Source organism: Scophthalmus maximus, chromosome 3 (assembly GCF_022379125.1).
Source record: "Scophthalmus maximus strain ysfricsl-2021 chromosome 3, ASM2237912v1, whole genome shotgun sequence".
In the NCBI taxonomy this organism is placed as follows: domain Eukaryota; kingdom Metazoa; phylum Chordata; class Actinopteri; order Pleuronectiformes; family Scophthalmidae; genus Scophthalmus; species Scophthalmus maximus.
The window spans coordinates 28,931,258-28,947,525 of NC_061517.1; the positions used below are offsets into that span (position 1 = coordinate 28,931,258).

The 16,268-nt window shown below is 42.7% G+C and overlaps 1 protein-coding gene across 5 annotated transcripts; it reads left to right on the forward strand.

Moving 5' to 3' along the window:
- The first annotated feature begins 5,079 nt into the window (after positions 1-5,079).
- On the forward strand, positions 5,080-15,226 carry rbbp8l (retinoblastoma binding protein 8-like). Of its 5 annotated transcripts, none has more exons than XM_035644253.2 (14): positions 5,080-5,239; positions 6,768-6,857; positions 7,004-7,046; positions 8,155-8,250; positions 9,264-9,376; positions 9,601-9,676; positions 9,858-10,030; positions 10,124-10,167; positions 10,298-10,374; positions 11,421-12,156; positions 12,261-12,357; positions 12,460-12,521; positions 12,658-12,808; positions 13,576-15,226. In XM_035644253.2, the coding sequence occupies exons 2-14, from the start codon at positions 6,797-6,799 to the stop codon at positions 13,611-13,613; spliced, it is 1,767 nt and encodes a 588-aa protein (XP_035500146.1). In that variant the 5' UTR covers positions 5,080-5,239; positions 6,768-6,796; the 3' UTR covers positions 13,614-15,226. The 5 variants fall into 5 exon arrangements, with proteins under 5 accessions (XP_035500146.1, XP_035500147.1, XP_035500143.1 ...); XM_035644250.2 differs by having other exon boundaries at positions 5,082-5,239; positions 12,457-12,521; XM_035644249.2 differs by having other exon boundaries at positions 5,083-5,239; positions 12,258-12,357; positions 12,457-12,521.
- Positions 15,227-16,268: the final 1,042 nt, after the last annotated feature.

Here is a 16,268-nt window from a genome sequence, read left to right on the forward strand (position 1 = left end):
AAACAACACAATACATATACCTGTAACTACCAAACACTTTAGCCGAGTATCAGTTAGGTTACAGATATTTCGCACATTCTCTGAAGCATGTAAATGCAACTTTCTTGGCCACAAATTTTTCTCTGTTCTTTATTCAAGAGCTGATTCTTTTGGTCACTTGGTAGTGGCAGAAACAAGCTGCAAACACACAAAGAAAACCTTTTAACAGAACAAAACTCTTGGTCAGTAGCTTGAGTCCCTGGCCACCTGGTAAATGTAAGTCTCACGATGTTATCTACAGTGCACCACATGGTATAGCTTCTGGTTATACTATATTTATTTGCTTCACTATCTAACAACAGAAACAGAACAATGTGTGAATGAGAACACTTGTGCGTTGCATTAAAACACAATGTAGGTGATCACAGAAAGCGGGATGGGGTCAGAACAATATTGTTTTGGTTCCGCCTTCTCTCTGAAGAATTTTGAGAGACGTGCAGTTACCGAAGCTAGCGTAGCTTTGTTAACTTTAGTTAACGTGGATGTGTGACAGCTGAACTGGTACCACAACACGGTCGTTTAGGGTATTTCGACTTTAATCTCGACATTTGGACTTTATTCGCAACATCTCGACTTTATTCTCGAAATGTTAAATAAATCAATAAAAATCTTCCCCCTCAATTTGTTTCTTCTTATGCCTGGTCCTAAAACTCTTCTGTAAAAAACAGACTTGGGGTCTAAAAAAAGGTAAATAACTAAATCACTGGACATTTACAAAACCAAACAAACCGGGGAACGAGAGACGGACAGACTGGAGGAAAAATCACGGGACATGTCACAAACCGGTTGGGGTGAAAATCAACAGACGATCTGACAAAGACCGAGGGAAGCACAGAGACTAAACACACACGAGGAGGGCGGGGCAAATCGAACACAGGTGAGACACATTAGGAACAGGTGCAGACAATCACAGGGGCAGGAGACACAGTGAAAGTAAAGAGAACAGACAAGAGACAGGGAAACAGGAAGTGCAGACACCAGGAATCCAACTACAAAAATAAGACAGGAAGTAACAACTGAATATACACACGGGGATAACAAGAACCTAACAAAGGCAGAAACACCAGGAAGACTACTGAATAACATCATAAAAGCAAACAAAGTAACAAAATAGTCCATAACCAAAATACTCCTGGCGGATCATGTCAGAGAAGTGTACACAAACAACTTATGCCTTCCGGACAACTTTAGGAAGACACCCTCTCACATCTAAAGACAATGTGTCATTCGTCACAGAGTTTTCAGTCGCAGTCTGCAAAGACTGGGGATCTTGCAGGGTCACTATTTACAAGATTGCAAGTAGATTCCATTTTAGACTGTTTCCTATCATGCTCCTGGTGGAAGTTTACAGGAAGAGAGATTGTTGAACAATGGAGAAGTACCAGCAGCTTTTAGCCACTAGGTGTCCTAGTGTGTGCAATGGTTTGTAGAGAAAATATAAGCCAACAAGAAAAAGAGACATGATGCAACATCGCACGGAGACTCCAATGAAACTACGCTGTCCCCCGCACTGTCCCCATTCACGTAACCAGGTAGTTTCAAATTGGAGTCTCAATGCCAAACACGGTTGATTTTATCGGAACTTCAAGACGCGGAAAAGACTTAAAACAGCTCGGATCACCACCTTGCACCACACGACTGAGGTGACGGGAGCGCGCCTCGACTCCAGCAAAACTCGTGATTTTATACCGACATTGGAAATTTGTCTGCGACAGTGAAATCACCTTGAAAGTCGTTTGGTGTAAGGCCGACATTAGGAAGGACACAGACTTAGTGGTAGATATATACAGGCTGCTGGTGCAGTACAATCCTGCTAATGATGTTGAAGCCGCATGGCGGGAATGTCATGCTTTTTTTTCTTTTCAGTTTGATAAATGTCCCAGTAACAGTAAAGGCCACGCTATTGAATGGACAGATTTAACTGAATGCGTCAACCCAGACAGGTAAACACGCTCTCACACACTCACAGACTTCGCTGAGCTCTGTGTTGTTGTACCCGAAAGCCCTTGAGACAGACTCACCCTGTAGAACACACACAGATCTGATAGGATTGTGTTGCCGTGGCTTTCTGTTTGTTCGTGTTGCTCACGTACCTCCTGGATTGGCTGTGCAGAGTGGAAGAACAGAGCTGAACTCCGCTCCTCCCCTATCAGCTTGAAAACCTGCACAACCTAAAACTGGATGGAAAACAAATATTGCACTTTCCATTTTCGCCGTTAAGCTGAAATGTGCACAAGAGGTGACAGCAACAGCTACCTCATAATCGTATCTGACGTCTAATGTGTTCAGCTCGAGCAATGAGAGGTAAATGAGTGAGTGAGGGGTCTCTGCAGAGGAGGAGACGTGGACAGCACCAAAAAGAAGAAGAAAGAGGCAGGCTTGACCTTTCACCCCTGGGTCACCCTGCGCACACTCCGCTCACGGCCTCCTGCTTGACTTCTCACACTGCTTCACCTTTCTAAATGTGATGTGCCTTCAATCGTTCAGTCATTCATTTGGTCATCATGAGCTATAAAGGAGCCTCTGTCCGCTTCAAGGCTCAACTGGGCCCTCTTGTGGATACAAATAAACATTACACTAATGTGTGATATTTCATTCAACTTCCTTTATTGGCATCATTGGGAGAAAGGGCCAGAATACCGTTGGTAGAATTTGTAAAAAAGAAGAAGAATTTTAAATGTGAACATTACACATTACACCAATCCTACTTTCCTCAACTCACAATTCACATTACATCAGACTACTAAGGTTCTTAATGGGTCATGAACTCCTAAATGGCCCCATCCACCTATCGTGCCCCCTTCCATTTTCAAATATTTCATCACACCAGGCACCCTTGGTGTTTACCATTATCCTTCTGGCAGATCTCAGGTTGGTCTCAGTCACAGACAGACTGACGGGCGACTCGGGTCACTTTGCATGTCGTGGTTATTTTATGAGCCTTTTTTCTTTTTTGATCTCTTTGCGGTTGTTTGGCATCTCCATGTAATTGTCATTTTGCATCCCTTTTCAGACCTTTTTCATCTCTTTGTGTCATTTTGCATCCTGTTGTTGTTGTTGTCAATCCCTGTGTAACTATTTCTGAATCGCTGCTGCATCCCTAGTAGTTACTCTGTGGTCGTTTGGCATCTCTTTGTGGCAGTTTTGCCTTTCCTTATCGCATTTTGTGACTTTTTACAGCCACTTACCTTCTCTTCGTAGTTGTTTTTGTTTGTTTCTTTATGGTCATTTGTCATTTTGCATCTCTTCATTGTTTTAGTTTGGGTCTCATCGTGATTTGAATATAGACCACAGAGGCTTATTCCTGAAAATGTACTTTAATGTTATCTCACACGTTATTTAGCTATTACTAGTGCAGTGCCCGTTCATATATGACTGTTGATGAGCAACGGCCTGTGTAAGGCACACGGTGGAAGTGGAAGAAGATATATTCAACTCAGACTGCCTGTTAAAGGGGCAGCAAGCGATTTTGGAGAAAGCTTGTTTCTCTGTTTGTTGTTGTAATTTTCCTGCTCTGGCCGCGACCTCGGGTGCGGGAGTCCGACGCACTAACCATTAGGGCCCAAACCTGAGCCGAAAACCCGGATTTTCTTTTCCGGTGCACACACAGAACCGACGGCTGGCAGACGGTGAGGAAATATTCGCAGATTTTTACAAAACGCGTATTGCTTTAGAATGGCTTACTGCCACTTTAAGGCATCCTGCCCCACCCCACTACAGCAAAGATGGCTTAACAGGTTAACAGAGGGCTGTTAACCTGTTTAGTCAAAGTGTATTTAATAAATCACACCAGGTTCTACACTGCATTTGCACTTGGACTCGAATAAAGTTTTAAGATTTAAAATTCAATGTAGCACCCAATAACACTTTTCTATGGAGTGACGTGGTGGAGAAATTGCTTCCCTGAAGGAAGAATGAAGTCAAGCTCCTTTTGTGTGCATTGAAATCTGAGATACTCAGTTCTTTGTTGTGGTAACCGGTCCGGATGCATGTTTATTCTAGTGCATACGCACGTGCGTGTTAGCGTATGTCAGGCCTTCCTTGTGAAACCATTCGCCGGCTCCTGGTTTATAGAGCTCCGATTGGTAGTGATGTAATCAAGACGCTGGACGTCTTTCAGTCTTACACAAGGCGTGGCGCAGCTCACTAATGCTAACTAGCTGCTAGCCGCCATGCGGGCCTGTTGTGCTTCAGGTTGTGTGTCTAGAGTGTCAGTGAATACTGTACACATAACCTTTACGTGTCACATATGCTTTAGTTTCCGCAGATGAACTAAGTGACGGTGAAAAACGTGCAATCGTATGTTCGTGCTGTTTATCCTCTCGAGGCAGAAGGGAGTGATAGGACAAGAAGGAGGATGGCGCTGAAGGCCTCAGCCCCGCCAGGCCTTTCATGAGGAATGTTGCTCAGGAATCAGGAAATTTTTTCAGGTTTTTTCAGATCAAATACCTCGTTTCCAATGTGCCATTGTTATTGTCTGTAGTTTGCCACTGAATTTAAATACCAGTAATAGAGTCATCTGATCAACCACACCCTGTCACTGCACAATGGCTTGATTCCCACATGCAGCTGCCTACATATGTGTATCTATATACACCGACAGTGTTCAAGATTTATTGCAAATTAGACCAACAGTCATTGTGGCCCTTTCCCCAACTTTCCTCTACCCACTGCACTTGAGAGGGAAGAAGAAAGTTTTTCAGACCGTTGTCCTGCTCTGAGGGTTATGAATCACCTTTGACCTTTGAATTCCTTTATTCAAAAACCTTTATTCATGAATATACTTGAAACTTTCATTGTTGGTGAAAATGAAAACTTCCTAATCCATTTTGTATCATTACAACTTCTGCATTACACACTTCTGTTTGCCAGTCAGTGTTGTCCCTCAATCCCCACAGGGCTTTATGGGGCCAGTTTAGCCGGTTAGGTAGGATTTCAGCAGAACAGGAATATCAAGGGAGAACTTGCCCAGGCGTCGGTGTTTGTGTTGCTCAAGGGGACAACAGCTCCGACCGGTTTTCTGGGGTGGAGAGATGAGAGAGGGGAGGGTGTGGGGCGTTCTCCCACAATTCCTTCTCCTCTCTCTCCCTTCATTATCGTGCCTTCTCTCCCTCTGTTTCTGTATCACTTGGTCCATCTCTGAAGTCTGAGAGACAAAGAGCGTGCCCCGGCAGTGGGTGTCTGGAAACGGCCGCATGAGGTGAGTTACTATTGATTAAGCTGGGAGTTAACGCCCGAGGGCCAGGATAGATTGGCTGACAGGTGGGTAGAGTGAGTGCAGGTATGTGTGGGTGGGAGTGAGGGCAAGGACTGCTGCCATCCAGGAAATGATTGTGGCCTTATCAGACCTTTCATGGTCATTCTAAAGTGTGTGTGTGTGTGTGTGTGTGTGTGTGTGGGAGCACTTTCTTTCCACCATGTTGTTATAGAATGTAATCGGGCCTACATTTACAATGCATACAATACACAGCGAGTCAATGAAAAGCCGCTCGTCTATAATAAGATGTATGGAGACTTTTTAATCAAACACAATGCAAAACAGAACAACTCCCATATCACGTTCACGTCGTATTATCAACGTCTGATGATATTAGGGCTGAGAGATGTATTGCGAATTTGTGAGTGTGTGCATAAGGTGGAGTTCAAGTGGACCAAACTGGTTGTAATATTAAAATGTCTCAATAATTAAAAAAAACAAACGTGCACACTGGAGTTTGGGATGTTTGGGAAAGGCTTACAGTAAAGCTTCAGAGCATAACGTGGATCCGTCAATAGCGGGAGAAGTGGGCTGATCGGGTTTGAGGACGACTATACGGAACATATTTATATATATATATATATATATATATATATATATATATATATATATGCGTGTGTGTGTATGTGCGCGCGTGTGTGTTTGTGGGGGGGGGATAATGATCTAGAGATAGCAGGGCAGGCAAATAAAAAGGCATACAGGTCTTATCTTGCTCTGCTCAGGTGATCTGCACAGCCACTTGCCTGACATATCCTGACATGTCGAGAGAGCCTAATCCACACTGATCAAAATGCTAAATAGTATTCAATGCATGCAATCGTGTCCATGAGTGGTTGCACGTGTGTGTGTGTGTGTGTGTGTGTGTGGGAGACAGAGGGCGACACACACATTACACATGTTATCACATGTTATCAGGGTAACAAAGCCACATGTCTGCACTGACACTTTCAATCAACCGGCGATCTGATCTTGTCTGGGTTCCTTCTCTGTTTGACGCCGCGTGCCGCACATGCGTGCGCTCACACACACAAATGCACAAACTGTACAAGCTGCGACTCATGCACTTGGAAAGACAAACCGTAGACTTGGTCCCACTCCTGGAAGGACCGGTCTAGCTAGTTCTGATCATCCTCAATATAACAACGAAATTTTGCTGCCACATTTGGTTAACGGGGGCAGCTTACAAAAAAGAGCTGCGCGAGCAAGGTGTGGTGTGCTGTATGTCCTCAGATGCACAACAGACCTCAGGGCATAACGCCCGTGCAACTTAATAACTCGAATTGCAACTTATTTCACTCCATCAATACTTCAATAGTTTTATCATTTTGTAAAAGTGTTGGAATTAGGGCGTGTTATGTCAAGTGCAGTCAAGTCTGCTATTCGAAAGGAAGATTCAGCACAATTTAATGCGATCTGTTGAAGACACGGGAGAACATATTCAATCTGCCTCTATCTTTTCTTCTACAACCAGACTCAAGGTCAAAGGTTATCACGACAGCAATGGAGTGCTTTAATGACCTGCTCCTTAAACTGCGGGAGGTCCACGAGCGAGAACTGGAGGGTAAGTGGACATTTTTAAAACAGCGCCCACTGGTAACAGAATATAAGAACGAGAGGAACACTGTAGTGTAGTTGCAAAAAAAAAAAAGTCCCAGAGGGCAGAAACAATTTCACCACATTTCCTTCCAACCTGTTGTTGACTTTTAGGTTGGCAGGTAAAAGTCCAAGAGCTGTCCAACAAGAAAGGCTGGTGAGTGGCTTCTTCACCTCGCAGAGATCTCTGGACCATTGTGTCTGGACAACACTGGCAAGATATATTGAAGTTTAGTTATATACAAGTTCAGCCACTATTATGATACTGGTCCTGCACCTGGCGCTGCATTCGTTCATGCAGTGTTTGGCTCGTGGGGAAGCTCCTGTTGTAACAAGTCATTCAGTCTGGTGCTGAGTCCCAAAATCTCTCTTTTGTGTTCCCGCAGAGGGGATGAACAAAACAACTGGCAATTGGACGTTTCTTGATATAACTGGAAGTTAATATAAGACAGTGTATGAGCCAAATTCAAATGGTTTAGGAGCAAGTGAAATCAACTTATGACCCTTAGAACTTGGTAACACATGTTCAGACTGTGGGTCAACTAGGTATTATAACAATAAAAGTCAGAATTCAACCTATAATCGCTCCCACTCAGTGTCATGGCATCCCAAGTTTTAAGCTTCAGCACAACTAGTTATCTGTACTGATTAAAGCCTTTGCCTAGGTTTTTTTAGGCAGATACTGACATTACTATTCAAATGTCTGAACAGCAATATTAAGGAATCCATCTATCAATCAGTATTTATTTGTCCTTCTCAAAAGTGGTGATGCCAAATGACCAAATAACTGACATAGATTCTGTGGATGAAATCCAATTATATGTTATTATCCAATAGTAACGTAAAACATACTTGAATTGTTTTATTTCATCCGATGAGTGTCGATAGTCCAAGTCGTGGCAAGTCGAAATTGTAGGCCGTCTCTGCTTTTCTGCCAATTTTGAATCGGCGTCGGAGTCAGTCGATGAAAGGGATCACTCTGATTTGGCTGTCCAGATTTGGCAAATCAGAGCATGAGAGGAGAGACGAAGTACGAGAGAAAGGAGAGTCAATAGGGTACACGCCCACAAGACTATTTAAAGAGGTTAGCATGGCAGCCAGTTCATCTACACCTACCTGTCAATCTGGGTCGACTCGGGTGTTTGGAACGGAGACGTTGAGCAAGAATGCCTTGTTTTACGGTTCACGGTGTTGGGACTTTAAATCCGGCTATGTGTGCGTGTGTTTGTGTGTGTGTGTGTGCGCTCACGCATGAATGCAAACAGTGATACAAAGCGAATGGAGGAACTGTTCACCAGAAACCAGCAGATGAAAGAACAGCACCGATTACTCACAGAGAACATCAAGATACTGGAAAACAGGTACTGATGCCACGCTCCGCTTTTGTTTTGCATTATAGCAAGTGTGTGTGTGTGTGTGTGTGTGTGTGTGTGTGTGTGTGTGTGTGTGTGCGTGTGTGTGTGTGTGTGTGCGTGTGCGCACGCACAAATGTGTAAATTAGGGCTGCAACTGTCAATTATTTTCTGAATTAATCGATAAGTTGTTTGGTCATAAAATGGTGAAAGATGTTGATCGTGTTTCACAAAACCCCGACGTGATGTTTTGTTTGGTTCACACACCAAAGATATTTCATTTTTGTGTGTGAACAAAACAAAACATCGTGTCGGGAGGAGCAAAGAACCAGAAAATATTGAAGTTGAAATCAGAGAATTTTGCCTTTTTCCCCCGTTAAAACTACTTGAACTTCGATTAATCGATTATCAAAATATTTGCAGATTAATTAAGTAGTCGATTACTGTTGCAGCTTTGGTGTAAAGCACAGAAAAGGTACCAAGGCCTCAACATGAAAATGTCAACAATAATCATGTGTCCGGAGACAAGGAAAGCAGAGATCAGTGTAATTTAAATGATGTTAACATAAAAAATTCAACACTTTATAATATCATGCTCTGATATAACAGCTGCCATGGATAAACAAGATGTTTAGTGGTTCATAATATGTCATGAGAACAATGGTATTTAAAGCTCAGGGTCAACCTATGGTGCAGTTGCAGAGGTCATAAAGGTTATATTGTCATACTTACCTGAAGTTTGGTCATATGCAAGACAATACTGCAAAACCTCACCGTGTACTGAACTGAGCAATTGTACGTTTTATCATTAATAAATTCCAGGTTTTTTTTGTTAAAGGAGATTTGTGTTCTTTCTTCTTTTCGAAACATAATCTCACATAGATTTGCTTTAATGGATGATTGAATTGTGTTTGACCTAACAGGCAGACGCATTCATTAGGTGAACATACTGTATATTGTTCACCTAATAACACTAGTTATTCGTTGTGTTTGTGATGTGTGGTTTTCTGCTGCCTGTGCAGGCTGAGAGCAGGGCTGTGCGACAGGTGCACGGTCACCCAAGAGGTCGCCAACAGAAGACAGCAGGAATTTGAAGCCTCACATATACAGAGCATCCAGCACATCTCTCTAATGGGTATGCTCCGTTTGATCCAACCGTCCACCTATTCCTCAACCGCCACTTGAATCTCGTCATATTTCTTGTCAGTTCTGTACTCCAACTGAAATATTCTTTTGGCATTTGCTTCTCACAATGTTCATTAGGCGTCCTGTCTGTAATATTGCTTTCCAACAAACATACGTTTTGTAGATAACTTTGCTGTGGAGTGCTCTGATCCTGACCTTTGGTCTGTGTTGTAGTGGGAGAGATGACCAACCTGAAAAAGGAGAACAAGAGACTCAGAGATGAAATCAGGAATTTCAGAGCAGTACTGGAGTAAGTTTCAGTTTTGGCTAATGTTTTAGGCTACCCTAACGCTAGGCTAGAGATCCTTTTCTCTTTTGTTTGGTATTATTCAAGGTATTTCTCATAGTCATAGTCAGTGTGAGATTACATATTGTATTTTGTGTGTGTGTGTGTGTGTGTGTGCGTGTGTGTGCGTGCGCGTGTTGCACAGTGACCACTCCTCCAACAGCAGCCCTATCACAGAGGCCAAACCAAACAGCTCCCCTGACTTTTCACCCTCCACTGGACCCGAGACCTTCGTCAATGTGGCAAAGAGCAGGGCCAGCAACCAGCAATCGGATGGCGACGCTGGACTGAAGACTGAGAGGGACAAACGAACCGAAGGTGAGGGTGAAGAAGAGCTGTGCTCGCTTGTTTGTACGACTATCGTGCTCTCTTGCTTGCACAAGTTCACATTTTCTGTGTGTGATCATGCAGAAGCTGAACACAGACAATTGAGTGTGATGAGCAGAAGCCACTATGTAAGTTTTAATATTTAAAGTGTGAGATTTTGGAAAATACTCTCTTCGTATTTGTTTTCTTACTGAAGTAGATAGGATGATCGTCACCAGTCTCAAAATTCTGGTTATTTGTCCTTCTCCATTCTCCCAGGAGTCGTTCAAGCCTCTTTCAACTCAATCAACATCCTGGAAGTCAGAACATGGTGTAACCCTTGCTGGAGAGAGGAGGTGAGCCAGACGGACATAGGGGATAGAAAAGTGGACTGTTGTGCCGGTCCATGAGTGGATGCAAGAGATAATTGCATGGAACAGCACGGTGACTAGGTGTCATACCTCACCGTCACTCAATCGTTCATATTAAAGAATAGAAACTAAGGCTACATCCACACCAGCACAGTTTTGCTAACTTTTGACAAGTTAACGTGTCACGTCCGTACTCCAGACTCTTTTGAGTTACGGCGTAATTGATACTCAGCAGGACCTAGAAGACCTTTCTTTCTTCAGTAGGGTCACTAGCTGTAACAGTCTTTTTACTGGTCTTTCTCTTATTCAGAATGCTGCTGCTACTGTCCTCATCTAAATCAACAAATACTGCAAGTTAAGCAGGATCCAAATGCGCAATGGTGAATCTAATTAAACAAAATAGGCCAAAGCTGTAGAGATCAGGAGATATCACAGGGTGGAAGACTGAGCAACACAGATCTGACAAAGGGAAACACAGAAACTATATACACCAGGGAGGAAGGAATAATTGGACACATGTAAAACACATTTGGGACAGGTGCAGAGAATCACAAGGGCCGGAATCACAAGAAAAGTCAAGATACCAATAAGAGAAACAGGTGAAAGAGGAAGTGGACAGAAAATGAACAAAAAAAATAAGCAAATGAGTCAACATAAGTATTAATGAAAGGTTACTTGAGGGTGAATCAAAAAATAAATGAACAATAAAGTCTTCAAACAAACACCAAAAAGTTCATAAGAGTTCTTGTAGTCCTACTATAGGCGTTCACGAGTTCCAAATCCTGGCGGATCATGATAGATACAACCATTGGCTTTAAACCCCTGTTGGTTTGGGGACAGGACAGACCACTCTGATCATCTAAGTCATTAGTGTATGTAAACTAAAACATGGAGATCGTTCAGCTTCTGTGCACCACATCTGAAACAAACTCCCAGAAGAGGTCTCCTCCAACTCTGAGGGGCCGTCCAACAATGTCCCTTTTTGTACAATTTAACATCTTCCCCTGTGACATCTGTTTCTCCAAACTTAGGGCTCAGGGTATAGAGGGACTGGACCAGCGATCCTCCATCCCTTCTCAAGCTCTCCTACATAAGAATTCTTCTTCCTCAACTGGTGGAGTCAACCTCAGTCGGCACGTGCTCCACACTCCTGTCCCTTGCCGTCCGCAACCAATCAGAAGTAGCCCTCTTACTCTCCCCTGGCCCTTATCTGATTCTACTGACTGGGTTAATGTGTCTGCGGCAGGCACCAGCCAGGTGATGCACCCTTCTCCCAAACCAAATCTGCCACGCTTTCCAAACCTTGTCCCAACTAGCCAACATGCCAACCCTAGAAGGCAGGTTTTTGGTTGTCCCTGGCCTAAACAAGGCACCCCTCAGTCCCCAGCAATAGAACCAACTGTGGTGTTCAGGTTCAGGAATCTGCTAGACCACCCGGAGAGTCAAATTAAGCCCCAGGAGAAAAAAGAAATGCAGCCAACTAAGGCTGAGAGTGTCTCTGGAGAAGGGCTTAAAGAGATATGCGAGGGGCCTCTGGACCTTTCAGATCGAGGGAAGTCCAAAACCATCCAACCACAGAGAGATGATTGGCCTTTAGACTTGCAAGGTGGAGAGAAAGTACAGATGAGCCCTGACAACGCCCTGAGATCAAATACACCTGTACACATATCTTTATCATCACATTTGCCCGTCTGCCTGTCGTCATCTTCCTCTTCACCGCTGTTCAAACAACAAGAGGAAGAACCTACCAGTGACCACAACCACAAGGTAAATTTACAACTTTTGGCAATGAAATGAAAAGACAAAGACATTGGTGTGAGGGTATAGAGGGGACGAACAGGATTTACATTTTGATGGTCTCATCACAGCAGGTTATCACAGATAAAGAGCAGAAAGAAGCGGTGAATGGAAATACAGACCAAAGCAATGAAAAGAAGGTGCCTGTTCTCACAATATCATTACGTCCAGGTAAAGAGCTTAGACTTTGATGTATCTGTGTGTGTTGGCATCCATATATATATTGTGCACAGGTGTGAAATACATACTCTTGTCATGTTTCTGTAACAGTAGTTGTGCTAGAGACTCTGAATTCTGCTCTGCAAAAGCAAGAATCCTTATCATCGAATGGCAAGGTATGGTCATTCAAGCCAGAAAAATAGATACCCTACATCACCATTTTATCGTATTAAATATAAGCTGTTTCTAGTTTCCGTTCAGTCAGAGTGAAGGTCTATTTGTGACGTGAACGCTTATGTTTCCTCTGTCCAGTCACAGTCGTCGTCACCACCGGTTGAGCCTGGAAGCAGCTCCGATGAGCAGGACGAGGAGAAGAGTATGTCAGGCCAGGAAAGCCGCCAGGGCTGCAAGAGAAAGAGGGCATCTGTGGACACAGAAACCGACCGAGAATCAGACACAGACAGTAGGCATCAGTTCACATTTCTTCTCTTTGTGTGTCAGTCATCCCTTCTTGCTTCCTTTCTTTCCCACTTAGGTGTGGTCTTTTTTCTAAAGCTTTGTGGATTAAGATTGTTTCCCCACGTTATCCACACTTATTTCACTTATAGTTCTGCGGATATACATATATTTAAGGCAAAGGGTAACGTTTTGGGGGCTTTTTTAACAGCATAGAGGCAGGGAGACACAGCTAGTCTAGCTTTGTCCAAAGGAAAAGAACATCTAACAGCACAATTTTACATGTTATAGACCGGTTTTGTAAGTTATACAAAAATATAAGTAGTAGAAAATATTGGTTTAACAAGTGGTTGTGTGTCACTACACAAGAAACCCCGCCCCCGTAAAGCTGTCAACCTGATTTCTGACTTTATGCTGAGCTAATTGTCTCTTGGCCGGTTTTTAACTTCGAGTTGTAATTATGACTGAGAAATATAATTTACTTGAATTTTGGTTTGATATCAAAGCCAACATTCTTTGTGTGAATCATATGAATGTTAAATGATGTACTTTATTTTCACTATAAACCCCGTCAATTAAATATACCAGGGCTTGGAAATGACTTATGTGCTCTGGAACATTATCCCTCTTAACTTCTTCCTTCTGTTCAGTCTGTTTGTATAGGCTACATGTACAAAAGTAACCATCAAAAAAAAAAGATCAAACTTCTGCAGGGAACCGTTTCTCTGTCGCAAAAAGGAGCCATTCTGAACAATTTCCTTTTCTTCCTCGCAGATATCCAGCAGGAAAAGAATCGCGGAGAAGAGCCCTAGCAAAAAAAGGGTGATATCACAGTGGCCTGGGGCCTGTACTACGAGGCGAGTTCAACATATCCAGGATATGTTTTCATCATCTGGTTTGACTTAACGTAACACTGACCAATCTGGATATAGGGCAAAGATGAGTATTTACAGGTTGAAGTAACTTTTTTCCCTATTGGCATCATAATATTTCCCTCATTTGCCTCTGAGATGTGGAGCACAGTGCCCAGACAGACTCATCAATTTTTTAAGCCCGAAAACTCTCGATGATTGCCCTGTCTGCTTGCAGGAATCTATATATTGATAATGATATGATCAATATATTGACATGCAACACATGGAACCTTAAAAAAGAAAACAAAGTCATGTAAACACAATAGTCTATTTATTATTGATTATTGCGTTTGTTAATACATTTTCGTACAAATGTAAATTACATTTCCAATGGAGTCACTGAATCCACAGTATCAAGTTTATAGAGGTAGGCGACATTAGACTCTTTACATCTGTATAAAACATTTTACGAATGCCATTACTCAGCTGTAACTTAAACCTTGATCAAGGTGAATGTTAATGTTCTTTCTGTACTTAAGTATTGTGTTGAGCAGCTTTCAGCAGTTTGGTGTTCGGGCCGAGAAAGTCACACATTGTGCAACACGTAGCAGCCCATTTACACAATCTACCAATCAAACAGCCACCCTGGGTGTGACCAACGGGAGACGAGTGCAGTAACTGATCCAAACTGTTCCGCCCACCGATGCAATACGACGTGACGATGTTTTTCATCTACAGCACTATCATCATTGTTTTCGAAACAATGGAACATTTCAAGAGAAGCAACCAACGTTTTGAGCTTCCATTCCAGACCAATACGTGTTTGGGTGTCATCTGCGAAGGCTGAAAACCTTCCTCTCCAATACTCATCACGCACTTCTCGCACTACTTTCCGTATACTAAGTATTTATGTTTATTTCACTTTCCTGGCATTGCTGTCACAGCCGAGCTATTTTTACCACAGCACCCCCACCCTTCCTTCTCCGACCAACAAAGTTGGTTGTTCCTCTTCCTCTTTTTCTTTTTTTCCGAATACACATATTCTGAAAGTACTAACTTTCGCTCACAGCTGTGACAGCTTGTTAGGCCGGGTGGATGGAGGAAATAAAAAGTGAGGAGAGTGTGTCAGAGTTGGTAAAAACAACCTATACGTTAGCGGTACAGCACTGTCAGGTCAATGTGTCCCATTGTGAGTGATTAAACAACAATATATATTTTTTTAATGGAAATAGCCTAATCAACAGGCAGAATCAGACGATATTTATTAGAAATGTAAAAAAAAAGTTTTTAAATGTCTTCTTTCCTTTTACAAAAGTGTGCACTTTTTACCCTCCTGTGTGTGACAACCCCAACACGTGCAGTCCTAACTCTGATCTATTCTCTATCGCTTTAATGCCATTAGAGTCCATTAAGCAAAGTACTTGGTCAATGGTCAGTGGGCAAATAGCACTCCCCTGCCATCCACATATCTGTTAATGAAAATGTGATTGACTGTGATACTTGTGTAAGTCAAATTGTTTTGTGCTTTTACAGTGTGCCAATAAATCAAGCTAAATGCTGTGTTTCAGTGAGTCCTTATCAGATATTTTGTTTTTCTGCAATTATACAACACACACTTACATACTGGTGGATGAACATGCACTACCTCTGATGCTGAAACCAATTTCTGTTCTTGAACGTTGCCCCTGTTGCTCCCCCCCCCCCCCCCCCCCCCCGATGAGTGTTCTGGGAAACAGGAGGGACGTCATGTCTGACGTCTCGCTTAGGACATCACGAAAAAACTCTTGTGTGATGTAGAAATCCTCAAATGTTTGTCGTGTGTAGCAGTGTGGTGTGATACAACTTGACTGTTGCAGGACACCAGTCCCGTAGTCCAGCCATTCGATTCGCTGAACGATTTTACCCTTGGAAAGATTCCTCAGACAAAGCTGTGATCATGTGACGGAGTAATACAGTACAGCAGAGCCTCTGATCATTTGGTCTCTGGTTGCTTCTCCAACCACAGGGGGTGACTGATGGAAAAATTTAAACTATTCCGAGTGATACAACTTGTTTCTTCCTTTCTTCTTTTTTTACATTAGGTATCATGTTAATGTGAACTGTGTGGACTTGAAAATGCCTTTAAATAAGATCAATGAAAACCATTACAATCCTGGGAATTTGTTTTTTTGTTTTAATATTTAAGGACCAGTGTGTAAGAATTAGTGACATCTGGTGGTGAATTTGCAGATTGTGACCAACTGACTACCCCTCACCCTGCTCTTCCAAGCATGTAGCTACGGTGGCCCCCGGGGGACATACATATGTGAAAGTGTTTGGTTTGTCTATTCTGGGCTACTTAAGAAACAAACACCTCCAACATGGAAGAGGACCTGCTTCTGATGTACATAAAAAGAGCTCCTTATAAAGTAACAAAATGTACTTTATGATGATAGTTCTTAAGGGGTTATATATACAGTGAAAGTGAAAACATCTAAATTAATATTATATTCAATCTCTGCTGATCAGCCCACTAAATCTACACTTTTTTACTCTGGTATTCTCATCACCGTGTCACAACCGCTGAAGAAATTGTATATGTTGCCACTGTAGTCACCATCTGTCAGCCACAAC

Excerpts from the sequence above, each read along its gene's own strand:
- rbbp8l (XM_035644249.2), top strand. The coding sequence starts at position 6,797 with ATGGAGTGCTTTAATGACCTGCTCCTTAAACTGCGGGAGGTCCACGAG. Across the intron at positions 6,858-7,003 it reads CCACGAGCGAGAACTGGAGG|GTTGGCAGGTAAAAGTCCAA; the intron begins GTAAGTGGACAT and ends GTTGACTTTTAG. Across the intron at positions 10,168-10,297 it reads TGATGAGCAGAAGCCACTAT|GAGTCGTTCAAGCCTCTTTC; the intron begins GTAAGTTTTAAT and ends CCATTCTCCCAG.